Source organism: Dipteris shenzhenensis, chromosome 18, assembly GCF_047967505.1.
Source record: "Dipteris shenzhenensis isolate YYH24624 ecotype China chromosome 18, Dip_SZ_1.0, whole genome shotgun sequence".
Lineage (NCBI taxonomy): Eukaryota > Viridiplantae > Streptophyta > Polypodiopsida > Gleicheniales > Dipteridaceae > Dipteris > Dipteris shenzhenensis.
The window spans coordinates 23,796,113-23,822,430 of NC_141613.1; the positions used below are offsets into that span (position 1 = coordinate 23,796,113).

General features: G+C 45.1%; 2 protein-coding genes across 2 annotated transcripts in view; one reads left to right on the plus strand and one right to left on the minus strand.

Moving 5' to 3' along the window:
• LOC147890977 (ubiquitin-conjugating enzyme E2 32-like) overlaps nt 1-26,318 on the minus strand; it is a 68,209-nt gene that overhangs the window by 31,172 nt on the left and 10,719 nt on the right. The window contains exon 3 of the mRNA XM_087389540.1: nt 23,230-23,361. Coding sequence (XP_087245666.1) covers nt 23,230-23,361 — 132 coding nt within the window. The remainder of the gene's footprint in view (nt 1-23,229; nt 23,362-26,318) is intronic.
• Nucleotides 10,872-11,781, plus strand: LOC147890978 (uncharacterized). The gene is made up of 3 exons (XM_087389758.1): nt 10,872-10,908; nt 11,046-11,276; nt 11,361-11,781. Exons 2-3 carry the CDS (start codon nt 11,080-11,082, stop codon nt 11,779-11,781), a joined length of 618 nt encoding a protein of 205 aa, XP_087245884.1. The 5' UTR covers nt 10,872-10,908; nt 11,046-11,079.

The following is a 26,318-nucleotide window of genomic DNA, read 5'->3' on the forward strand; positions in this document are numbered from 1 at the left end:
ACCATGTTGAGAGAGAAGAAGAAGAGACGATAGACACACCAAATAGACTTCCAAAGACTGATTCATATTGATCACTAGTTACACATATATAGGTGAGACCTAGTTCAAGTTAGGGCAAGCTATATATATAGCTCTAACATGTTGAGAGAGAAGAAGAAGAGACGATAGACACACCAAATAGACTCTCAAAGACTGATTCATATTGATCACTAGTTACACATATATAGGTGAGACCTAGTTCAAGTTAGGGCAAGCTATATATATAGCTCTAACAGTAACTTGAGCACATACTATCTAATAATTCTCTAGAACTGTGATGATACCTCTCACCCTACCCCGGACACAGACCCGAAGCCCCCCGTTAAGGGCATAGTTGAGCCCTCCCCCTCCGTCATAGGTTGTGGCCTCCTCGTCCTAGCCTCGGTCCTCTTCCAATCTTCAAGATGCTACTTCCTCTTAGAAGTCATCCTTAGGCGGTCCCTTTTCTCAGCTTCCAGGCCTGAACCCTCACCCACGAGCAACCCTTGCCCCGAGAGTTCTAGAGAATCGGACCATGGAACTACCTGGAGATACCTAACGAGTATCCCCTCATCCTCCAGATGACAATTATGATTTTGCAGCCCCGTAAAGGGGGCTCAATTGGATTGGTAGGCTCTCGCACTCGCCTTTTCTAGAAGCTTAACTTTGCCTCCACAAGAAAGAAGAAGTGGACCCCCTCTTTGTACCACCTTATTATGAAAGAGTAGATGTACCGCATGATGGAGAAGTCAACGGGCCCCTAGGGGGTCGACATTTGGCTCAACAATGGTGATACAGTTACTTTTCATCTTGATTTCGACTCTTGCAAAAATTTATGCACTCTTCTCTCCTTGCAGAACTGGTCTTGACATTTGGTCGTAGTCCACCATAACTAGACTGGAGAGGCAATATCTTGTCGTCACTATTTTTTGTCATGTTTTCAAATTGGAAATGGTCATGATCTCTAACCGATTCATCTTTACAAAATGAGATATTGAATATGCTGCCTCACTATATTGCAAGCCTTCAGGACAAACATCTGTGTGCCCTTGAAGAGAAGTTATTTTCTCTCCCAATCGTCATCATCTTCTTAAGAAATTCCCTCTTTCTGAACAAGGTGAATGTATTCAAAAGGCCTACTAGAAAGAAAAGATATCGACCGAGTCTGGCAAACAACACACTCTAATAAGTAGACACTTAACGATAGGCGTGGAACATGTCACGCCATTAGTACGCCGAGGCACAGTTGTGAATTATTACCCCTTCGAAGTCACAAAGGTCCGAAGTGGTGGTACAGGCTCTACTCACAAGAGCGCCTTGTTCTCCCAAGCCTCTTCTCCATGAGCTGGACTTTAGTGAGTTGGAACATGCACGGGCTCCACGACCGACATCTCAACAGCAGCCGCAGTATCTGATACTTCACCAAGCGCTGTAGAGGGCACTGGTAGGATGGACAGTGGACTTTCTTTTGATCTCACAGCACATGTTTTCAGCAGCAGATATCAGTCATTAGCACCATCTCTTACTAGGAGAGAGCTAAAGGTGTGGTCCCCCACAGTAGGCAGGAGCGAGGGGGTTGCATCTCAGTCTCACGGATGGCAGCAGCAAATGTTTTTTATTAGGGAGAGCTGATCATAGGAAGGGTAGTTTGGATGGGCATTCATGCGGGTGACACCAGGATAGGCATTCTGAATGTCTACGCTTCAGCTTATAGGCAGCAGCAGCCCGCTTTTTGGAGGCGGCTAACGAAGAGCCTCCCAGACGTAGACTCTTGGATTGTTCGACGCAACTTCAACAATCTAAAGTTTGGGGAGGACAAGCTAGGCGAAGTCTCTTTCTCTACGATGCCGACAACTGAGAGGAGTACTTGGGAGCAATTCATCTTCACGATTTGTAGCAAAGACCCCTAGCAAGAGGCGAAGTTCGCCAAGCTTCCAAGCAACCTCCGTTTCTCCTTTGGCCAGCATCGACACGATGGACTCTTCGAGAGGCTGGATAGGTTTTATGTGAGGGAAGGGGATCCGCATTCCTGACTCCTAACAACGAGAGCAGGAGGTATAGGAGGCGATGGCAAAGATTTGGAGTCACTCAGCCGAGGAGGTTGGGCCACTTGAGCAGCAAAGGCAATCTAGAGGAGCAGTGAGAAGCTACAATCCCAGGCTTTGTGGTGCCGTCATCTCCTCCATACCCGAGAGGGAGCTCGAAGACGCGACTTGGCCTCCATTGAGCATCTCAAAGAGCAAGACCCAAGATCGTAGTGGCTAGCAGATAGATATGAGTGCACGATCGTTCTCTTACTCGGACGGTTGTTTCTCAGCATCGTACCAAATGTGGAGGAAGTGGATGCATTTTGAAAACCATATGTTTGAAGGAGTGAAACTGCCTGTTAGTTGGGAATGCATGGGATTAGACGGAGCCTTAAGGATGAGTTCGACCGTAGGAAGCATTCCCAAAACACCTCATAGAAAGTGTTTTCATATCCAAGTTTTAAACCCCGCTAGATCTCTAGGACACAGAGACCCGTACTGTGGGGTTCTCTTATCATTCTCAAGGTGATAGGATGACCAGACAGTTCTTTCAAGTCACAGGACCTAGGTCAGTGGGAACATAGTTGCATGACTGAGATGGTCACATGCATATGGACCCTGAGGAGATTCTCGAGATGACCACGAAGTTCTACAGGGAGGCAGAGGAGTCGTCCCACCACGTGATCACTGTCAGAGAAACGGTTTGGGGTAACATCTCGATACTAGTGTCACAGAGCGTGAGCAGACAGCTTGAGATGCCTTTCACAGACAATCGCTCTCAAAGGGCCACCCTTCGCAAAAGTGCCTCGGAGAGGACGGTTTGACTCCGGGTTTCTTCATATGCTTCTAGGAGCACATTTGCACTCCTCTTCCATCGGCTTTTCAAGAGGTTTGTGATATAGGCTCACTCCCTCAGTCTTTGAGTCTGCATGGATTTGTTTGATCCCAAAAGAGGAGGCAAAGATGACTTACGACAGTGGAGGCCGATTCTCCTACTGGAGACAGCCTACAAGATCTTGGCCAAGGTCGTGATTATGCAATGGCCTCACCTTGTAGACATCATCCATGACACTCATACAGGGTTTGTGTACAAACACAATATCTTGGACAATCTTCACCTTTTGAAGACTCTAGACTGGGCCCAAGAGGAGCGGCAACCTCTCGCTATCCTTCTCTTGGATTTTGAGAAGGCATATGACAAGGTGGAGTGGCCCTCCCTGGAGGGCACTATGCAGCGGTTAGGCTTCTCAACAAACAGGTGGATCAGAGGGGTCTCGTCCCTTTACTCAAGTAGCTCCAGTCAGCTGCTTACAGGTGGTCATACAGGCGAGGATTTCTCTCTCCCCCGTTCAGTTCCCTCTTGTCCCCTTTCTTTTTTTGTGCCACGGAGGCTTTGTGCTACCTCTTGGGATCACAAGCTAGGGATCTTATAGGGATGAGGCTTCCAATTCGGTAGGAGGAGTTGCTAGATTCAAAGTTTACAGAGGACACAACACTTTATGTGGAGGGTTCTGCAGCGAGCCTTGAGGCGGTCAAGGAGGCTCTACCCACCTGACGTGAGGCATCTAGAGCAAGGATTAATTGGGCCAATAACGCAACTGAGGAGGTCCATGAGGTTCTAGCCTGGGGGGCGTCCCTGGATTTTCTCAACAGCTCCTCTCACGGGGAAGGGCTCTCCCTTGATGAGAAACCTTTTCAGAGTCTGGAAGCGCTTGTCTCTAGGTCTTATACGGGCCAACCCCACTTGTCGTGAGGAGTTCAATAGGCAGCCACTTATGTGGCACCTACAGGTACGAGACCTAGAGGGACGCATGCTTGGTCACAAGGCGGGTAGAGATAGTTCTAGCGATACTAGACTCGTGGTGGGAGGGATTGAGCACTACCTTGACTACGCATTTCTATTCAACGACACATATTGGCTGACGCCTACAGTTGGAGGCAACAGCATGGACCCCCCCAAGGGAGCGACACTGGGTAGAATAGGAGGTCCCTAGAGAGGTTATCTCTCCTTCTACTGGTCATGCCTTTTGACTAGCCTGCAACCCATCGGCCCTTGGTTGGAGCAAATGCAAGTGGACAGTTGATGGTCAGCTTTAAGATAGTGGCTAGCACCCAGTGGATGGAGAGAAACTTCACTTAGGGGATGGTCGTGTGGCTCACAGAGGGGGGCCGTGCATTCTGATAGATCCCACTACTCTAGCCTTTCCGATTCAGCACCAGATTATGGCTAAGATCAAGGCACATGAGGCAATTCCTCCCAACGGCGTTCGCCCTGCACCTTCGACAAAGGATAGTATGTGGGAGACAATTGCCATCATCACTGCCTAGCATATTCAGGTCGCCCGTTGCAATTTGGTGATGGGAGGCCAGCAGAGTACTCCGACAGCCACTCTTGCCATCATTGGCACGACAACTTCTACACCCTGCGTGCCATTTGGAAGTGCAGAGCTCCGGGTTCTAGAGCAACTGCTGACAGGCAGGAGCGTTTTTGCAAGGCTTGGCTGCATTTTCTATATCCTCACCACGAGAGGTATTCGTTGGTTGTATAGTTTGCCACCTTGCTTGTTAGCCCCTTTCCAGAGACTCCATACACAGTATGTTGGGTTCTTGGGAAACAGGTTGGCCCTTTTTTGGCGACAACCAACTCTCGTCTCTTTTTCCCATGGTCAAGTTTCAACACCGTTTCTAGTTTCTGCTGATTTTTATGGTAGCTTATTTCAAGCAGAAATAGAAGTTCTTTTCTAGGGGTCGGGGGAAAAGAGGGAGGGGGGAACCAATTCACACTTCATTATCATCACCAACTTAATGCTGGAAACTCCAAAAACAACAGTGCAACTTCAAGGGTGAGGCTTGAAGTGGAGAGAGAGAGAGATTCTTATACCTTGTACGGATAAATTTTATAGTTCAACAACAGTGCAACTTGAAGGGTGAGGCTTGAACTTCATACGACCTGCAAAAACGTTCGTGTGGTTGCCATTCAATTGTTGTTTAACTATTAAATTTATCCGTACAAGGTATAAGAATCTGTCGTACAGTTGCTAATGCATTCCATACGCCCTCCATACATCAATCATACAGGTATAATGATTTGCCGTACATCCTATATGCTCTATCCGTACAGCATCGCCGAATTGTCCGTACGACCTGCAGAAGTTTATCGTATGGTTTTTTGCAATCCTACCATACAGCAGCGTACATTTCCTGTCTAGCCCCTCTTTTCATTTCACAAGTTGCATTTACAGGTCTAGTCATCTCCTTCGACATCCTGACTGCTTGACCTCTCACAAATTAGGGCATTTCCTGAACATTGAGAACATTGCAAATAGAGCTGAAAATTTGCATATATTTGGGGCTTTGCCTCAATTTGCCCTCTTCTTGGTTCAATTTTTCTCCATTTGGCAGCTTTTCTCGCATTTTCTCACTCTATGAGTGAGAATTTCAAACATTTGCTATTTTTAGCAGTCTGATTTTGCAGATTTCAGGACTTTTTGCAGCAAATGACATTGCATGCTAGTACAGTGACATTGAGCAGAAATTTCAACTTGCCCTCTTTTTGACACTCTCTCCTTTGTTTGAAAATTTGGGGCTTTTGCAGGATTGACACTTGCAGGTATCCCTTTTGCCTTGGAGTTCAATTTCAGGTCACTTTCGAGCACTTGCAAGGCAACTTTGCTTTCGGAGCTTTGTCCATACAAGTTGCTGTATGCTTTGTGTACGTTGTCCATACATCTCTCGTACAGGTATAAGAATCTGTAGTACAGTTGCCATATGCTTTCCGTACGTTGTCCATACATCTGTCATCGAGTATAAGAATCTGTTGTACATCCTGCATGTGTTGTCCATATAGGATTGCAAAGTTGTTCATACGACTTACAGAAGCTTGCCATATAGTTTCTGCAATTTGCGTACAGTAGTGTACATTTCATGTCCAGCCCCTCTTTTCATTTCACAGGCTGCATTTGCAGATCTAGTCATCTCATTTGACTTTCCGACTGCTTGACCTGTCACAAACTGTGACATTTCCTATACATTGACAGACATTGCAGATAGAGTTTGAATGTTTGCATTATTTGGGGCTTTTCCTCAATTTACCCTCTTTTTTATGCAACTTCTCTCAAGAAATTCGGGCTTTTACCGTGAAAAAGGCATTTGGCAGCTTTTATGGCACTATTCCACTCAATGTGAGTGAGAATTTCAGAAATTTGCTTTTTTAGCAGTCTGATTTGGTAGATTTTGGGGCTTTTTGCGGCAAATGACAGTTTATTGCAGACGCTGCATGCAGGTACGATGACATTGAGCAGAAATTTCACTTTGCCCTCTATTTGGCATACTTTCATTTTAGGAAATTTGGGGTTTTACAGAATTGATACTTGCAGTTATCCCCTTTGCCTTGGGGTCCAATTTCAGGTCACATTTGAGCATTTTCAGGGAAGCTGAGCTTTGACATTTGCAACTTATTGCAGTCATATATTGCAGGGCAACCCTTTGTCTTTTGCTCAGTGTTTGAGCACTCATTTGGGCAGTCACATTTGCTGGTCTTTTGCTGTCATCTTTTTTGGGTTCACATTTGCAGATTTGTGGTCAACTTTGGAGCAGCCAGCTTATTGCACTGTAGCCTTGAGGCTTTGACATTTGAAAGGTACTCTTCTTTTTTGGGGAATTTTCATTTGCAGTGGCAAACCATGAGTCATTTGGAATGCTTGCCACTAAGGACAGACTTGATGGTACCAACATGCCGTCATCCTTGGTGCGCCACCTGTCGGTATCCAGAAATTTCTTGGATATTGTATCTAGATCCAAAACTAGACCTGTCTCTCCAACACAGGCATCTCCTGCCCCCACAACCACTACTATTAGCACTTCTGATTCATCTACTACTGCTCCCGCAGTGCATAGTTGCCAGAAACGGCCGTTTCTTGGCAGGAAACGGAAACGGCGTTTCCGTAAAACCTGTTTTTGACCTAGACCCCCAAAATCGCGATTTCGCCACCTGGCTCCTTTCTTCGCTGCCTCCCGCCCATTGCACTCCTTCTGTGCATCCTTGCTGCTCTCTCCACCTTCTCTAAGCTCTCTCCATCCCTCCATCCTTTGCTCTTGGACTCTCCATCCCATTTTCCTCGGACCTCCATCCTCTTCATCCTTCTCTCCATCTTCTCCATCCTGCAAGCTGGCAGCCTGCTCTCCATCCCTCCATCCTTCTTCTCTCCATCCTCTCTTACCTATAACCTCTCCATCCTCCTTCACTTCTACCTCTGATCCTCCAGCCTCCTTCCACCTCTCCATCCTCTTTTACCTCTGAGCTCTCCATCCTCCTTCTACCTCTCCATCCTTTCTCACTTGTGACCTCTCCATCCTCCTTCTCACCTCTCCATCCTCCTCAATGCCGAGAGATGCTTATTGGGTCCATGTCTCCCTCCTGGATAGTTATAAAGGAGGCGGTGGCTCCAAGAAGTGGAGATGCAACTATTGCGGCATAAGCAAAACGGGGTCTGTCACACGGGTGAAAGACCATCTAGCAGGTGTTCCCAGCAAGGATGTAGGACCTTGTGAGTTTGTGCCTACTCCAGTGAAAGGTGGCCTAACAGAATGGAAGCGTGTGCGCATGGCAGCCTTGGCTACAAAAAGTGGAGGGCAAGCGCTGCAAGATGAAGAAGAGGCTGCTGACATTGAGCCATTGGATGATGCCAGCACATTGGGTTCTGCAAAGAGAAGTAGAGGGGCATCAACTACATCGAGCGCGGGTCCTAGTGCTGCAAGAACACCCTTGCCACATGGATCAATTAGTGTGGATGCTAGTGCGGAAAAAAGAGGATCACTGCAAAGGTCTAGCATTCAAACACGCTTGCAAAAGCAAGCAGTGAAGGAGGCCACTAGTAAGCTCACAAAGCTCTTCATACAGTGTGCGATACCCTTTCATGTGGCGAAGACTACACAATGGAGGAAGGCCATGAGAGCCGTGAGCCGCATTGGGTATGAATGGGAAGGGCCTACATATGAGGCCTTGCGGACAAGAGAGCTAAGAAGAGAGAGGGAACGTGTGGAAGACCAAATGAAGCCCTTGAAAGAGACTTGGAAAAAATATGGATGCACACTCTTATGCGATGGATGGTCAGATGCACGCAAGAGTAGTGTGTACAATATTTTAGTGTCTTCTTGCAAGGGAAGCATGTTCTTGAGAGCCATAGACGCTTCCACTGCAAGTACAGTGATTACAGGGTTGTATATTTGGGAGCATTTACGGGCAGCCATTATGGAGATAGGTGTGTTGAGCATGTGGTGGAAGTGGTGACACATAATGGCAGCAATTGTGTGTCAATGGGTGCCATGTTAGAAGATGAGTTCCCTAAGATTATGTGGACACCCTGTGCCTCACATTGCCTTGATCTTTTGATCGAGGACCAATGTCACCAAAAAACGCGTTTCGGGGCACCGAAACGCGAAGAAACGTTTCTAGACAAAACGTTTCTGCGAAACTCCCGAAACGCGCAATTAGGACGAAACGTTTTCTGTCCAAAAAACCGCCGCGACGAGTTTCTTGCAGATTTTGGCCGCCATTTTCATTTTTTCGCTCCTCCTGCGCTACTCCATTGCTTGCCTTGCTCCAGCCTACCATCTACAGTCTACTCTACCCTCTACTCCACCTTCTACTCTCCTCTACTCTCTACTCTCTACTCTCTACTCTACCCTCGGGCCTCTACTCTACTCTACTCTACCCTCTACCCTCTACTTTCCTCTACGGTCTACCCTCTACCCTCTACTCTACCCTACCCTTTACTCTACTCTACTCTACTCTACCCTCTACTCTAGTCTCTACCCTCTACTCTCCTCTAGCCTCTACAATCTAGTCTACTCTACTCTCTACTCCCATACCATGGCCTCAAGACGTGCCGGTGGACCGAATGGAAGCACAAAACGGGATGTATGGCAAGATACCGTTTTTATAAAGAGATATGGCACATGGCACGAGGAGGTCACTATGTAAGTTTTGTGGTGACACTTTGACAAGATCTGCCCCTCGAGTTCCAGCACATTTTTTATGGATCGGAGGCCAGGGTAAGAGTGCTTGCCATGCCATTCCAGAGGGGATCTTCTTGGCATATGGAGGTACCTCGTCCAAATTTGCGGAGATTCGATCCCTCCTCCATCCCGTGATCACAGATCAAGTTCTTCAAGCTAATGTGTTGGTTGAGCAGCAGAAGTTGGGCATAGAGGCAACTGTCACTCTCACATCATCCCAGTCAGATACCGGGAATGTGGAGTGTTCTCACTCACAGCAGGAGGGGCATGGGTATACTCCATCTACATCGACATCACAAGTTCATGGGAGTGCCTCTACTCAGCCTCTACATGGCACCACTCCATGGGCATCCGTATCAGTTGGGCTGTCCACTATGCCATCAGCTCCTCCACGGCCTCCTACCAAGAGGCCGCGTGGTCCAGCAGCTATCACTCCGAGAGTTACTCCTATACAAGCTGCTTGGGCACCACGCCTAAAGCAAGAGGCTGCAATTGCAGAGGAGCAGTTTTTCTACGCTTGCAATATTCCCTTCAATGTTGCAAGGACTCCTGCCTACAAGAAGTTTTATCATGCACTTGTAGCTGCTGGTAGAGCAGGAGCATCATCCCTTACACCTGCTAGTTCTGAGACTCTCCGCACCACACGTTTGAAGAAGCAGGTGGAATTAATCAAGAAAGACATGGAGGGACTCAAGGAAGCTTGGAGTCGATATGGATGCACCATAGTCTCCGATGGATGGAGTGACACAAAGAGGAGACACATGATTAATATCTTGGTCACTAGTTGTGTGGGAAGCATATTCTTGAGGGTGGTTGATGCCTCACATGCCGGCCTTCACATCACCGGAGAGTGGATATGGGGTCATATTGAGGCAGCCATCAAGGAGGTTGGTGAGGACAATGTGGTGCAAGTCATCACCGATAATGGCTCCAACTGCAAGAGAATGGGAAGTCTTCTTGAGGAGAAGTATCCCAAGATAGTATCGACACCTTGTGCCTCACACTCTCTTGATTTGATGATAGAGGATATTGGAAAGCTGCCTTGGGTGTCTAGTGTGGTCGAAAAAGCAATGCAGCTAGTGACTTATATCACTCGTAAGCCACATGCACTGACCCTATTCAGAAGGGAGTGTAAGTGGGAGCTATTGAGACCCTCAAAGACACGCTTTGGCTACATCTTCCTGGTTCTTAGCAGGTATGTTTCATGAATCATGATTCAATTTTCATCATTCAAAGATCAATTCCTCAAATTATTCATTGTTTAAATTTTGTTTAAACTTTATCATTTGTAGGCTGGTTAAGACCAAAGAGAGCCTTCGTCGCATGATGACCAGTTCAAATTGGCTGGATTGGAGTGACTCAAGATTGCCTGCTGGACAGAATGTCGAGGGGATTGTCTTTGACAATCAGTTTTGGCAGGAACCCCTTTGCATTCAAATGTCCATAGAGCCCTTGTACTTCGTGCTTCGACTCTTTGACCATGAGGGTTGTACTATGGGCTTGCTATACGAGTTCATGCTGAAGCTTCGAAAAGCAACGGAGGATTGTCCTATTGAGATCCTCAACCAGAGCAGGTACATATAAGTTGAAACTTGTAAGTTTAATACTCAGTTCTCCTAGCTCTAGAGTCTAGCCTCTAACTTGATTCCTTTTGGTAAATTTTCAAAAAGGATGACATATTAGGAATTTGGAGGAAGAGATGGGATTGGTTTCATAGGCCAATCCACACTGTTGCACATATGCTCCATCCCTTGTGGAAGGAGCCTACTAAATGGAATGATCGGGTGCTTGTCAACGGATGGACCTAATACTTGGAGAAAGTATGCGACTCATCGGTCCAGAATAGGTGAGGTAGCATGGCGTACAAGTTTGCAACCTGCTCACTACTAACTTCTAAGTGCTTTCAACTTTGTATTTACTATTATCATTTATGATTTATCTAATTATTTATATTGTCTTCTTCTGTATTGCAAAATGCAATAGCATTGAAGAGGACATAGTGGAGTTCCGCAATGACATGGGTCATTTCTCCCGTGCAATTGCCAAGGAAAGAGACAACAGGCTGTTGGCTCTTACTTGGTGGGAGAAATTTGGGATTTTGAATCCCTCATTGCAGAAGTTAGCTCTCCGCATCCTTTCGCAAGATTGCACATCAGGTCCAGCTGAGAGGATATGGAGCATATGTGCAGACATACACACCAGGAAGAGAAACAAGTTCGTTCTAACTTCTAACTTCTTATAGTTCTTAAGTCGTGAGAATTGACTTCTTTATGCTTTGTAATTTGTAAACTATGTCAGGTTGAGCGTGGAGCAGCTCAATAGGTTGGTATATGTCAATGCCAACCTACGTCTACTTGAGAAGTACAGGTCTGCAGATGGTACCGGTAGCATCGAGTGGAAGCCCAAGCAAGTCAATCCTGACAAGATCAAGCTAGAACCTGTCGACATGTCCATCATCCAGCACAGTCGAGAGAATGACGATGCTTACGAGTTCCTACGACAAGATATGCTTCGATTCCGACGTCAGACACGTTCGATGGCTCAAGCTCGTGCACCACGAGTACGTGCTGCTACTGTTCGGAGGATACAGGGACACCCCAGATTCGTGGTTATCAGCGTCGAGCACGAGCCTCACGAGAAAGATCACAGGGATCTGTTCTTGCATCGTCATCCCGAGGATGTCCTGGCAGAGATGAGCCAGAGGAGAAGGCGGCATTGATAGACAGTGCGGACTCAGAGGACTCATATCAGTTGCGAGCCCCTACTTGGTTCGAGGGTGGCACTTCCTCTCCCTCCACAGAGGATGTAGATCCATCTGCTGATTCCAGTGCTAATGATGACAGTGATGAGGCAGCAGATCTTGGAGAGGGCAGCGGTCCCTAGCTCTAGAGAGTCGAGACTAGACTCTAGAGTGTACTGTGTACACTGCAGTTGTTAGCAGCTGGCTTGTAGGCGACGGGCTTTGATTATGTATACAATTTACACCATACAGTTACCAGTATATCATTATGGCATGTTACATGTATGATGTAAACAGTAATACATAATACATTTTGTTATATTTTGAATCTTGAATCTTAAATCTTGAAATTTGATTCTGAAATTTGAATTATAAAGTTAAAAGTTTATTGTTTGAACTATGGGCCATCATCCATGGCATATGCTAGCAGCCATTTGCACTTGCAAGTTGCAACTAATTAGTTAATAGTAATTTGTAAACTGGAAGATCTGTGTCTTTGTAAACCTCAATCTATAGGCTGCGTGACGCATCTTTTTACTCTTTCAACTGTGTAATATGTGTGTGCAATGTGCATTGTGTGCACAATATGGATATCTGAGAGCTCTTTTGAGAGGAGTCTAAGAGCTCTTTTGAGAGAGAGAGAGAGAATCTAAAGACAATTATTTATGAAGTATATTATATATATAACATCTATAAAATAAGTATTTTTAGGCGTTTCTAGACGAAACGCCTGTAAAAATCTAGAAACGTTTCTAGTGACACTGTCGAGGACCTAGGGAAGATACCTTGGATTGATGCCATCTTCTCCACAGCCCGCAGTATCGTGAAGTTTGTCACGAAGAGACCCAAAGTCCTCAGCATCTATCGGGCTTACAGTGACCTTGAGCTATTGAAACCTCCAGCCACAAGGTTTGCTTACATGTTCATAGTGGTGGAGAGGCTTGTGCGAGTGCGCCAGGGCTTGTTGCGCACGGTTGAGTCTCGCAAGTGGGGAGATTGGGATGATAGAGGCCAAGCAAAGTCTATCAAATTTGTCCACATGATCATGGATGAGTCTTGGTAGAATCAGGCGGAGGCATTAATCAAATCGATTAATCCTATCTACACGGTGCTTCGCATCACGGACATGGAGGGAAGCACATTAGGGCTCTTGTACGAGTTTATGGACAAGATTGGAGAGGCCCTCAACAGAAACACTTCCTTATCGCCTGATAAGTAAGACTTTTTACTTTTGTAATATGTATAATTATTGCAGTTACTAAATTGCAATTTGTTATCATGAAGCCTAGAATTTTCAGATATATATTACGTATGTACTATTATCTATAGTCTATGAATTTTGCTTGCATAATGCATTCTAATTTCTTGTGGCATGATTTAGGGTTGAGTCCATCCATGCTATATGGAATAAGCGGTGGAATTAGTTCCACCGCCCAATCCATGCGGTGACACATGTATTGCATCCCCTCTGGCGCAGTCAAGAGTAACATGAGAATGACGAGTTGGAGGAGGGGATGCAACAGTATCTACAAAATTGGACAGGTGGTGACTTGGAGATGCAACGAAGAATGGAGAATGAACTTCTATTGTTCCGCAATCATAGCCTCTCCTTTGGTCCACCTATGGCTAGGCTCCGAGAGACACAGTTGTAGCCTGTCTCCTGGTGGGAGAAATATGGCAACTGTACTCCTACTTTGGTAAGAGACAAGTTACAACGCCACTAGTTAGAGCTTAGTCATTAAGTAATTTGAAGTTTTATCTACTACAAATATGTTAAAAGTTATCAAGTTCCTAATACTTATCTCTGCTTAATTGGCTTATGGCAGAAACACCTTACTATACATGTTCTCTCACAGGACTGCAGTTCCGGTCCTTGTGAGAGGAATTGGAGCACTTGGGCCCTCTTTCACACAAAGAAGAGGAACAGATTGAGCACGGCTCAATTGGAGCGGTTGGTGTTTTGTCATTGCAACCTCCGTCTCCTTGAGTTCGCCGCCGGCTGCCTCAAACCTCGCTGTAACCGACTTCATCTCTCCACGTTTTTATCTGTAGCCTAAACCTCTACTCGTCGTTGAAACAATCACGGGCGATGGCTCTCTGTTATTCCACCCAGCCTATTCTCAAGGATAGTAAATCGTCAGATTTTGTATTTTCCTTCGTTATTTTCCTTCATACTTATCCATGAGACCCTCAATTCCCTAGATAGTTCTCCTTGCCAAATGTCATCATTATAGCCTCTCCACTTGGTGCCACCTTTTACCCCTCTCTTGGGGCACATTAAAAACCACTTGCCCCTTGGCATTATTGCACATTTAGGTGCACCTAGGCCTTAGCACTCAGAACTATCTAGTCAATGCCATTTCGCCCTCACCTAGGACCTTGGCAGTTACTTCTCTTGACCATTTCAATTACGCACATTAACTATTACAAAAGTTGGTCATCTAAGAGAAAATGCCCACCGATCTATCCGAGCTCATGCTATCCCGGCTGGAGCATAACATTCCTTCCCTCTTCAAGCATCAGCGTCCTCGATGATGAAATCTGGGAACGCTCTCCGTAACTGGTATACGGATTCCCAAGTAGCTTCCGATAGAGGCTGACCATGCCATGCAACCAACACCGTGGGTATCTTCCGATTTCGTATTTGCATTGTTCCTCGGTCCAGGATTCTCGTTGGCTTGCGCCTTGCAATATCCTCTATCTCCTGAAACAAAACCACACCTTCGATTAGTGAGTCACCTGTATGAAAAAATTTCTTTAAGCGCGAAACATGAAAAACCGGGTGCACCTTACACCCCTGTGGCAATTCCAATTTATAGGCTACACTGCCTATCCTCTTTAGAATTAACCACGGCCCACAGTATCGAGGTGATAACTTAGCACACTCTCCTGAAGTCAACGACTTCGAGTGCGAAGGAACTCTGAGAAAAACTTTTTCTCCTTCTTCAAATACTCTTATAGATGTTAATTTTCATCCGCATACACCTTGGCTCTATCCATAGCCTGGCGGATATTAGCTCTCGCAAGTGCTAGCATCTCCCGCATCTGAACTACAAAGTTCGCGGCACTCGGCACTTTTTGAGGTACTCCAACTATAGTCGGATTGGCTGGTCTATAACCATAGTTCAGCTCAAACGGACTGAACCCGGTAGAGGAATGTTTTCTATCATTGTAGGGAAACTCCAACAATGGCAACCACTTGTCCCATGTATGTTGCCTCAATGACACATATGCCCTTAGCATATCCTCTAAAGTCTGGTTGACTCTCTCCGTCTGACCATCCGTCTCAGGATGATCCCCACTACTCATTCCCAACTCAGTCCTTAGTGTCTCAAATACTGCTGTCCAAAAATGACCGGTAAATCTGACATCTCTGTCTGACACTATGGATCTAGGCAATCCATGCAGACGAAATATATGTCTAATGAACAAATCCGCCGCTTGCGGGGTGTCTAGTCGGAATGAAGTGAGCCATCTTGGTTAGACGATCAACCACCACAAGGATAGAATTATATCCTCCTTGTGTTGCAGGTAGCCCTACAATAAAGTCCATGGAAATGCTCTCCCACTTACTTAGTGGTATTTCCAAGGGCTGTAAAAGTCCGGGTGGCTTCACCCGCTCGGCCTTACTCACCTGACACGAGAAACACTGTGTCACATATTCATGAATATGCTTTTTCATCTTTGGCCAAAAGAAATCTCGCTTCACGAGATCATATGTCTTCTCGACCCCTGGGTGTCCCGCACACGGGCTATCATGGCACTGTCGAATGACTCTCTGCCTGAGATCATTCTGACCAGGTACTACCACCTTGCCATTTCTAACTAGCATACCATCCCTTATGGTATATCTTGCATAAGTTTGGCCTTTTCTGGATGCCACGTCATCCTTTTCATTTTCCCCGGGTTTTAACACATGAGCTTTAGGCCACAAGCTCTGGACAAACTCGTCCACCTTTTGAGTTTCTCTAATCTCGGTCATTAGAGCACTCTCTAATACCGTGAAACTCAGGTTGTGCATAATGCCAGACAACGCATCAGCCACCTTATTATCTTTTCCTCTTCGGTACCGAATCGTTAGATTAAACTCCTGCATGAGCTCTGCCCACCTAGCTTGGCGGCCCCTCAAGTCAGGTTGTTTACAAAAATGTTTCAGAGTATCATGATCTACATCCACATAAAACTCTGAACCATACAGATAATGCCTCCATGTTTTCAAAGCATGGATAACAGCATACAACTCCAATTCATGAGTTGGCCAATTCCTTTGAGAGGGAGAAAGCTTCTTGCTTTCAAAGGCTACTGGCCTTCCCTCTTGAAGGAGGACTGCTCCTACCGCAATGCCACTTGCATCGGTTTCTAGGAACAACGGTTTCTGGGGATCAACTATTTTTAACACCGGTCCTGAGACCACAGCTTGTTTTATGGTGTTAAAACTTTCTTGTTGATTCTGTCCCCAAATAAAAGGTACTTTATCTGAGGTCATATCAGTCAATGGCGATACTATTCCGGAATATCCTTTGATATGCCTTCTATAAAACTGGACAAATCCCAAGAATGATCGCAACGCGGTCAGACTCTGAGGGATTGGCCAAGTTAGTATCGCAACCACTTTCTTTGGATCCATTTCTACCCCCTGTGGAGTAATAATGAACCCTAAATATTCAAGCTTAACCATACATAGTATAGTTTTCTTCTTATTCACATAAAGACTAGCTTTCCTCAAAGTACTGAACACTATTCTTAAGTGTTCACGATGCTCAGTAACACTTTTACTGAATATCAAGATATCGTCAATAAAATGTACTACGAACTTTCCGATATACGGACGTAGTAAATCGTTCATAAGCATGACGAATGTCGCTGGAGCATTGGTAAGTCCGAAGGGCATTACCAAAAACTCATAATGACCAAACCTGCTTCTGAAAGCGGTTTTATGCACATCCTCGGCTCTAATCCGGATTTGATGGTAGCCGCACTTAAGATCTATCTTGCTGAAAATCACGGCTCCATATAATGCATCTAGCAAATCATCAATCCGAGCCATCGGATACCTGTGCTTAACAGTGATATTATTCAATGCTCTGTAATCTATACAGAGGCGAAACGTATCATCCTTTTTCTTCTTTAATATCACTGGTGAAGCAAAAGGTGAGAAACTCGGTTGAATCTGCCCCAACTTGAGGTATTCTTCCAGTTGTCTACGCACCTCCGCCTCCTCAGCAAAACTCATTCTATAGGGAGGTCTATTTACAGGTTCTGCCCCCGGGATCAGTTCAATCTTATGTTGAACTTTCCGCTCTGGAGGTAACCCATAAGGTAGTTCATCCCTAAAACATTCAGAGAACTCCTCTGTTATAAGATTAGCCAACTTGGCCATCTCACCACTTTGCGCAACATCAGTGCTAGCCGAAGAATCACCAACCGGCTCTACCGATTCTGTGCAAAGGAATAAAAACTCTACTTGAGCTTTTCTGATTTCCATCACGGAAACCAACGGTCCCTGAGGTATATCTTTTTCACCTCGCAAGACATAAAGCACATCATTCATCTTGAATTGATATACGTGCTTTTTCCAATCAATGGTTGGATTCTTCCTAGAATGCCACGCCATTCCCAGGGCTATATCTGCATGAGCAAGCTTGGTCATTTCAAAATCAAGCTTCTCAGCATAGTCCTGAATCCGAAGCTCCAACTGGGTAACCCTTTGGTCCCATACTTCAGTTGAACTTCCATCTGCCATCCTGACTGTATACGCATAGTCAGATGGACTTGTTTTTAATTTCAGCCTCTTCACGAGCTTGGAGTTAATCACATTGTGAGTTGACGAGTCATGATGTCATTGTGTTGTTTGACTCCTGGCCACTTGCCCTTTCATTTTAATTAACTCCGTATCATTAAAGGCCGTATACCCCGTTGCTGCGGGCTTAGATAGGATGTTATCAGGTGCACTCGTCACTAACTTAGCAACAGATACACATAACAAACAAGGTACTAACCTCTGAGAAGGTCCCGCCAATTGCATCTGCATATGTTCCGCATTGGGACTCTCTTGCATTTCCACGTCGCATTCAGATATTATCATATTAGCCGTGCGACGGTCTTTATTCAGTAGACAATCCTTCCACTGATGTCGCTGAAGGCAGCCGAAGCACAATCCTTCTTTTCTAGCTTTCTCTTTTTGTTCAGGGGTCAACGAGGACTTTGACCAAGCCCGGGCTGCCATTGGAGTTATTTTCGTTTTCACCCCAACAGTGGTACTTGTATTTACTGGTCCCTCAACCGGCTTCACCTGCTTGGTTTGGCCACTTGGCTGCGAGACACTTGTCTTTGAAATCCATTTCCTCTGAAATCCCCCTTTTCTCGGGTGCTCATACTGAGTCCCTGCCTGCACAAATCCACCAGATCTGCCTCTGGCATCCTCATAGTTCAGGGCTACTGCAATAGATTCATCTAATGTAGTCACATATTTAGCCCGAACTTCCATTTTGATCTTGTCGTTCAGTCCATAGATATAATCCTTTAACTGAACCGACATAGGGAGAGGGTATGTTATTTCCATGACACATTCCCTGAATTTGTCAGTGTACTCTGCCACTGACAGACTCCTCTGACGAAGATTTCTATAAGCATCCCAAGCTCGGGATTCTTCATCAGGTGGGAGAAAGTGTTTCTTGAATTCAGCTTTAAACCCTTCCCAGGTGGTTGGAGCAACTTGATCCTTCTGTTGCTTTATCCACCATCTGTCCGCTGCCTCAATAAACAGGTGTGTGGCCTCGCGGATCTTCTTTAGATCGGATCTAATTTCACAAATGGCGAAGGCTTCTTCCCACTTGTGTAACCAAACCTCGATCACATCAGAGCTGCGCTCGGTCATCCGACCAGCGTACTTCTCCGGTCTATAATTAGCGATATTAGGCACTTTGACCCTTGCGCGCTCTAAGGAATGTATACTGGGCTCTGGCTCTACTGGAGCTTTGCCCTTGTCAGTTCTAGACGGTCTAGCCGACAAGGCTTGCACCATCTCCCTGATCTCATTTTGACCAGCATTCACTTGAAGCTGCTGGTTCATAATCTGCTGTAAAGCATCCTCTAATATCGAAATCCTACCAATCAATGTAGGCGCTGCATGATGTGACATCTGTTGTGTAGACTGCACTCTAGACTCACTAGGATTCACCCTTGAGTTCTGCCCTTCTGCCTCCATAGTTTCACAATGGAAGATGGGATTTTTTTTTTTCTTTTTTTTTTTCAGTCTTATCTAAAACCCAAATAACCAATATATACACCCTTCACTTCTGTTCTGCTTTCCTGGTTTTTTTTCTCGTTTCTTTTCGACGGCGCAGAACTAACAGGACATATGAAAAACACAAAAAAACTGCATGGAAAGAAAGGCTCCCTGATGAAACAATCCGACGTTGCGGAGCCAAGGCTGGCGTTGCCTCACGAGAGAAACTGTGCAGCCCAACGGGTGGAGGTCCAAGCCCGAAATGATGGCTCAGCAATAGACCTGCATCTCCAATCCAAAGTCGCCCTTCATTTGCGCACGCAGGGATGCCAGCAGTTGCTCCAACGACCCCGTCGAATTAGAGTGGACGTCGACAGCCTCGTTTACCCGTCACCTGCGACTGGTTTTCTTTTCACGCTAATAGCCCGTCGCACGCTAGTCACATCACCTCCTTGGACTGCTTATCCCCATCGACCAGTCGCAATTTCTTCGCCGCCTGCTGTCCGTCCACGTAGTCCCCTCACGCACAGCCTTTGTAGGCCACGGTGGCCATTTTCTCATTCAGGACGTCAGCTTTCCGTCGATCTCCCTCGTAGCCTCACGGGCTTCCATAGATTCGCTTGTATAGACCCGCGTCACGGACAGCCAACGATCCTCCCCTCACCTTCCGGGAACCTTGCGCTCCATCGCTTCATCTCTTCACGAATCCCCCTTCCATCCTCTAGCCTTGCTCTGATACCAAAATGTAACCGACTTCATCTCTCCACGTTTTTATCTGTAGCCTAAACCTCTACTCGTCGTTGAAACAATCACGGGCGATGGCTCTCTGTTATTCCACCCAGCCTATTCTCAAGGATAGTAAATCGTCAGATTTTGTATTTTCCTTCGTTATTTTCCTTCATACTTATCCATGAGACCCTCAATTCCCTAGATAGTTCTCCTTGCCAAATGCCATCATTATAGCCTCTCCACTTGGTGCCACCTTTTACCACTTGCCCCTTGGCATTATTGCACATTTAGGTGCACCTAGGCCTTAGCACTCAGAACTATCTAGTCAATGCCATTTCGCCCTCACCTAGGACCTTGGCAGTTACTTCTCTTGACCATTTCAATTACGCACATTAACTATTAAAAAAGTTGGTCATCTAAGAGAAAATGCCCACCGATCTATCCGAGCTCATGCTATCCCGGCTAGAGCATAACACTCGCCAAGTGAATGTAGACAAGGTGGACCTGGAGAAGATGAAGGCCATACCAGATATCCCACGGGAGAAGCTAGACATATACACCATGTTGTATGAGGAGCTGTCAGCACCAGCACACCACACACGATCATGCACTCAACCATCTGGAGATGGTGCTAGTACTTAAGTTGCACCCGATGGTCCTGATCCTGATGTTGATGATTTTTCTTCAGACAGTGACACACATGCCTCAGGCTCATCTGAGGAGGCAGAGGATGACGATGACGAGGAGTCCATGGATGATGCAGATGATCAGTAGTGATGTACCTTGGTCCTTGTCACTTGACTACGACTGTACAGACTACAGTGCTAGCCTACTCCTAGTCATGACACTTCAGATGCATCATGCATGCAGCCTGCAAGCTGCAGCATGATGCATCTTGATTCCTAGATTATGTTATTTCTTTTTTTATGATAGTAGATACAGTACTTACTATTGAGTATACTTTGGACCTTGGTGCCAGGTGGCAGCTGCTTTTTTTTATATCATCCATGGGTGCTTTTATTTTGAGTCTTGCATGACTCATGAGTCATGATCATGGAATTTGTGGATCATGAATCATGATCATATATGGAGTCTAGACATTGGATGCTTTCAAGTTACAAGTTTCAAGTTTCAACTTGTGTGCTAAGCTTAAAGTACTTCAAACTTCTAAATTTCAGATTCTTGTAATGTCAAACTTGTTAGTCATGATACATGTTGATTTCATATTATTGAAGCATCATTCAAGAATTTAGAATCATAGAGGCATGAATGATGCATTGATGCTTGAAGCTTCAAGTATAAATAATTGTATTATGTATGATTTGCACACTATTGATAATTATATTATGTATAAAAAATAATTAATTGTATCATATTGCCGTTTCTTCCGTTTCCGTTTTCGCGAGGGCCGGAAACTCCGTTTCTTCCATTTCTTCCGTTTCCGTTTCCGTTTCCATTTCCGCTGGCAACTATGCCACAGTGCTTACCGCAGTGCCTTCCACACCTAAATAGATTTGTTGGGATCAGAGACTTGCACATGCAGTGAGCTTGCTAAACCTGTCAATTATGTCCAAATCCCAACATTTCCATCTTTTGACTGTGCAAGATCGAAGTCCATATCTTTACTCTCCCATGGGGCCTGGATACAGAAAGCGGCATCAAAAGCCCTGGAGTCTTTTGTCGGTCGAGCTTCGCTTTTTGGCAGGTAAGACATTCGGTAACAAACTTGTGGATATCCTCTTGCATACCTCGCCAGATAAAGTGCCTTTCTATGGCTTGCATCCATGAAGAAATGCCTCGATGGCCTGCATAAGGAGGTGCATGTCACTCTTCTAAAACTTTCATCCGCATATCTCAAGTAACACATAGATGATCATCCTCCATGAGATAGCCATCTCTAAGGGTGTACTGGCTGGTTGACTGTCCTTGCTGAATATTCTTCATGATCTCCCCAAAATCTGGGTCCTGTAGATAGTGCTCTTTCATGTCATCAAGGTCCTATGATAGGTTATTGTTACATTGTTCACTTTGCAGCCTTCTGGATAGGGCATCCACCACTCCATTAAGTGCTCCTGGAGTATGCACAATCTGAAAATGGAACATGGACAGAAAATGTGCCCATTTCATATGCTTTTCTGAGAGCTTAGTCTAGGTCAAGAAATACTTGAGACTTTGGTGACTTGACCGTGAAATCAGTTCCTAAAAGATAGTGCTTCCAAATGGTTAAGCCATCAATTGCACCCAACAACTCTTTCTCATAAACCTGCATATGCTTTACAGAATCATGTAATCTCCAGCTTTCATAGGCAACTACGTGACCATCTAGATGAAGAGCATCTCCAACACACTCCCCGCATGCATCGCAGTCCACATCAAAGGGCTTGTGCAAGTCAGGAACAATAAGGATTGGCTCGGTGGTTAACTTTGCCTTGAGGGTGATAAGTGCAGTCTTTTGCTGCTCTCCCCATCTGCAGCAGACCTAGGTGCAAACCTACACCTATAGGAGACCTACGCCTGTGGGAGAGCATATGGACCTAGGTGCAGGCCTACACCCGTAGGAGAGCATGAGGACTGCATGAAAGGGAACTTTTGCCTGCTTGCGCATATTAGAGCATACTTTTTGCAAGAATCCTCAACCTAGAGTCCATCAGGGACACGAGGTGATCTTGGAGGGGTCTACAGCAGAAGGATCAGCAAACAAAACCTGTCCAAATGGTGGCTTACCTCCGTGTATGTTCTAAAGGTGATGACACACTTTGGGCTATATTTTGTACTTCGACATTGTCTCTAGTCATGAGATTTGTTCAGCTGAATATCTATGTGTGTTCTCTCCATATCTAAAGTGGCTCTTTATAAGCGCAAAGAGTGAGTTGGTGTTAAAGTATTTGTTGTAAGATCTCAAGACCTCTTCTGTTGTGTTAGGTTTGGCTGTTAGGTTTGGCTGTAGCAAGCAATCTTTTTCTCTAACGTCCGCTTGGCTACAACAAGCAGCGCTCTTTTTTGATATGGTATCAGGGTCGATATTTGGAGCTAGAGGTACATGTCAAGATTCTCTGACACCTTGCACGACTAAGCACATCAGTTTCCATCATATGCTTCCTTCAATGACACTTCATTCGACTAAGCACATCAGTTTTCATCACATGCTTCCTTCAATGACACTTCATTCTTGAGCTGTGACTACATGCATGCAAAGAGGAGTAAATGAAGCATTAAGTCTTCATGATAATCGCACCAAGATTTGCAATTCCAAAACTTCGTTGATGCACTTTGAAATACAACCATAGCATCTGAAATTGGGTTTTCCCTTTTTCCTTTTTGCTGGAAGAGCTGGTTTCATTTTGCTTTACAAAAAGGTATGTGCAATAAGCATCAAAGGCTACCAAATAATTTCACAAGGTACTATGACTTACAATTTGAATTTTCTAATTCGTTACATGTTCAAAAGATACAAGTCAAGAAATCAATACCGTAAGGAGCATGAAAGCAGGAGGCTTAAAGGGATATTCAGAAGGCAGCTGAATGCGGCCATGATAAATGCCTCCTTCAAACTCTGAATCTCGAGGCCCACGGATTGCAAACTGCCACTCAAAAATATTGTCCTGCAAGACACATCCCAAGAGATAACATTGGCTTGAGTCTCTATATACTTTTTCTTTTTTTCATGAATATATAGCTCATGTTTTACTTTCATAACATTATGATTTCCAAAAACTAGCTTGCCAGCACTAGACTGTTCAATAAAATGCAAAGACATTCAACTTAATTTGCACATGCATATAGAATGTGGGCAGAAAATCCGAGAATGTTCTTCAATACGATAACATGCTGAATGAATTTGTGATAAGCAACATACTTCAATAGGATAGTGTTATTGATAACATGTTGAATGAATTTGTGATAAGCAACATACTTTACATTTAAATAAGGCAAAAGGAGAAATAAGGTATACAACTTTCGGTTTTCCTTGAAGTCAAATACATTATAAATGATAGAACCAAAGCCATAGACATCACTATACAATTGCAAACGTTACGGCCCCCTACAATCCTAAAATACAAACAAGCCATGAAACTAAGACAACCAAACGCATTCCAATCTTACAAATTGAAAATTATTGAGGAACTAATGTAAGCAAGAAAGAAAAGAGAAAGAAAGAAAGAAAGAAAGTCTATTATAGTCTTCAGAAACCAAAAAGTGTCTATGAGACTAAGAGAAGCTGATACAATGAATTGATGGGTGGAGCCGCTAAACGGGCATCAACACCCAAGATGCATATCAGAAAACTCCATAGTCCTGCCCATAAAAGGCATCGGTAAAATAAAGAAAAAGACTCTCTGGGTGTCAACTCAAGAGGGGGGCGACGGTGTGTGAGGGTGCTGCAAGGGAAAAAATCCTATGATAGGGCCCTGGTAGCTATCAGCATCTACAGCCCACTGAGGTCTCCTGACTGTTGTAGGCCATTCTATGGGCTATCCATAAGTGCCACTTATTCCTTGGTATGTGCCTTGTAGGCCTAGTTATAGTCAGTTAGGACTATTTGTACAGTTAGTACATGAACCACCTAGGTCAATTAGGACACGTAGTCCAGTTAGTCATTTAGCCCTAGGGTTTTGTCATATTGACTCACTCTTGATCCTCCACTTGTTGTTGCAGCATCTTCAATACAGTTAGTCATTTAGCCCTAGGGTTTTGTCATATTAACTCACTCTTGAGCCTCCACTTGTTGTTGCAGCATCTCGTTTTCGCTCTTCCATCACTCATTTCTGGGCTCCCATTGTCCAACAGTGGTATCAAAGCAGGTCAGGGATCTTCCCCTCAGCCGTTTCCAGCCACCCCGATCTCTCCCTTGCTCATTGACGGCTGTTTGGCAGCCTTTTCTTGCTGTTTTCTCTGCTGGTCTGCACACATTCCAAGGTGCGACCACACGTGTGACCATCCAGAGTCTCTCCAAGCATTTTTGTCGCAGGAAGATTGTGCTTCAAAGCATTTGCTGCTGTTTTTGGCGATTCCTCAGCATTTTCGAGCTGTTCCAGCCTACAATATCTCTGTACGGCACATTTAATACTGTCTTTTCCACACGTGTGAGCCGGACAGCTGTATGATGCATTTAGTGCATATCTAAGCTTGTACGGAGCTGTTCGGGGTGATTTCGGAGCTGTTTCAGACCTGCAGCAGTTGATTATTCACACGTGTGAAGTACGCTGATCTTTGGAGCACCTGCTGCAGCCGACTTAGGGTTTGGGGACCTGCATCTGCAGTTCAGGGCTCATGTGAACCGTACGGACTGCTGTCAGACTGTACGGACTGTTGTCAAGCTCATTGATTGCAGTACGGACTGGGGACACGTGCATTGAATGCTGTACGGACCTGTACAAAACCTGTCAGTCATTTGAAGCTGCTTTTCTGCATTTTTCTTTAGTTTGTAGAAGTTTGGTGATGCTCGTTTTGCCTTTCTCCGTTGTGGTATTGCTTCTCTATTTGCATCAATGGCTAGCAACAAAGATGATCTTTTTGGTATGCTTGGAGCTGATGACAAGCTTGATGGCACCAATTATCCCATGTGGTCGTACATGATGGGCCATGTTTTTGTTGCCAAGAATTTATGGCATATTGTTTCAGGTTCTGAGGCTAGGCCTACATGTACTACAGCTTCCGGTGCTACACCTACCACTTCTGATTCTACTTCAGGTGATGGGTCTTTAGGTGATGGTTCTAATGCTACTTCTAGAGCACCTACAGCTAATGGTACTTTGCACTACACAGGAGCAGATTCAATGGGATGGTCATGATGCCAAAGCACATGCCCTCATATCCGGTCTTGCAAGACAGCTAAGTAAGCATGGGATCAGCTTGCATCTTTGTATCAGGTGCGGAATGAGGCGAGCGTTGCCTATCTCCGCAAGCAGTTCAAAGATTTGAAGCTTGAAGAGGGTGGTAACGGATGCCTATCTCACTAATATGAAGGATTTGAAAGAGCAATTGGCCAACATTGATGAGATTATGCCTGATTCTCAGCTTGTTTCTAATACCCTTGATGGGTTGCTTGATTCTTATCAAGGCTTTGCTACTACATCGAGGTTGGTTGCAGGAGGCAATGCAAACCATTTCGCATTTGACCAGCTGGTTGCTCTTCTTCTTCAGGAGGAGCACAGTCGTGCGAATCGCAATGCTTCTATGGCTAGTGATCATTGCTGCCCAGCACAAAAACAAAGACAAAGGCAAGGTTTCAACTGGTAAACCCCCTCATTCCCATGCTGATCATTCACATGGTGCCTCTTCTTCAGTGGATAATAAAAAGAAGAGATGTAACTATTGCAGGAAACCTGGCCATGATATTTCTGAATGCAGGAAACGGATTGCATCTGAAAAGAAGAAGAAAGAGTTTGGTCTTGCAGTATCTGGTTCTTCTAGTGCAGAAAATTGACATGAGTCCGCTAATTTTGCACAAGACCAGCATTGGGCTTTCTTGGTTACATGTCAGTATAATCCTGATGTTCATGATGCTTGCATGGCAGTTTCATATGTTCATGATGCATTGTTCTTTGATAGTGGTGCT

What these genes read in the sequence shown, in the direction of transcription:
- LOC147890978 (XM_087389758.1), top strand. Translation starts at nt 11,080, where the DNA reads ATGGGTCATTTCTCCCGTGCAATTGCCAAGGAAAGAGACAACAGGCTG. An exon ending in CACACCAGGAAGAGAAACAA is followed by an intron (nt 11,277 to 11,360) that starts GTTCGTTCTAAC and finishes AAACTATGTCAG; the next exon opens with GTTGAGCGTGGAGCAGCTCA.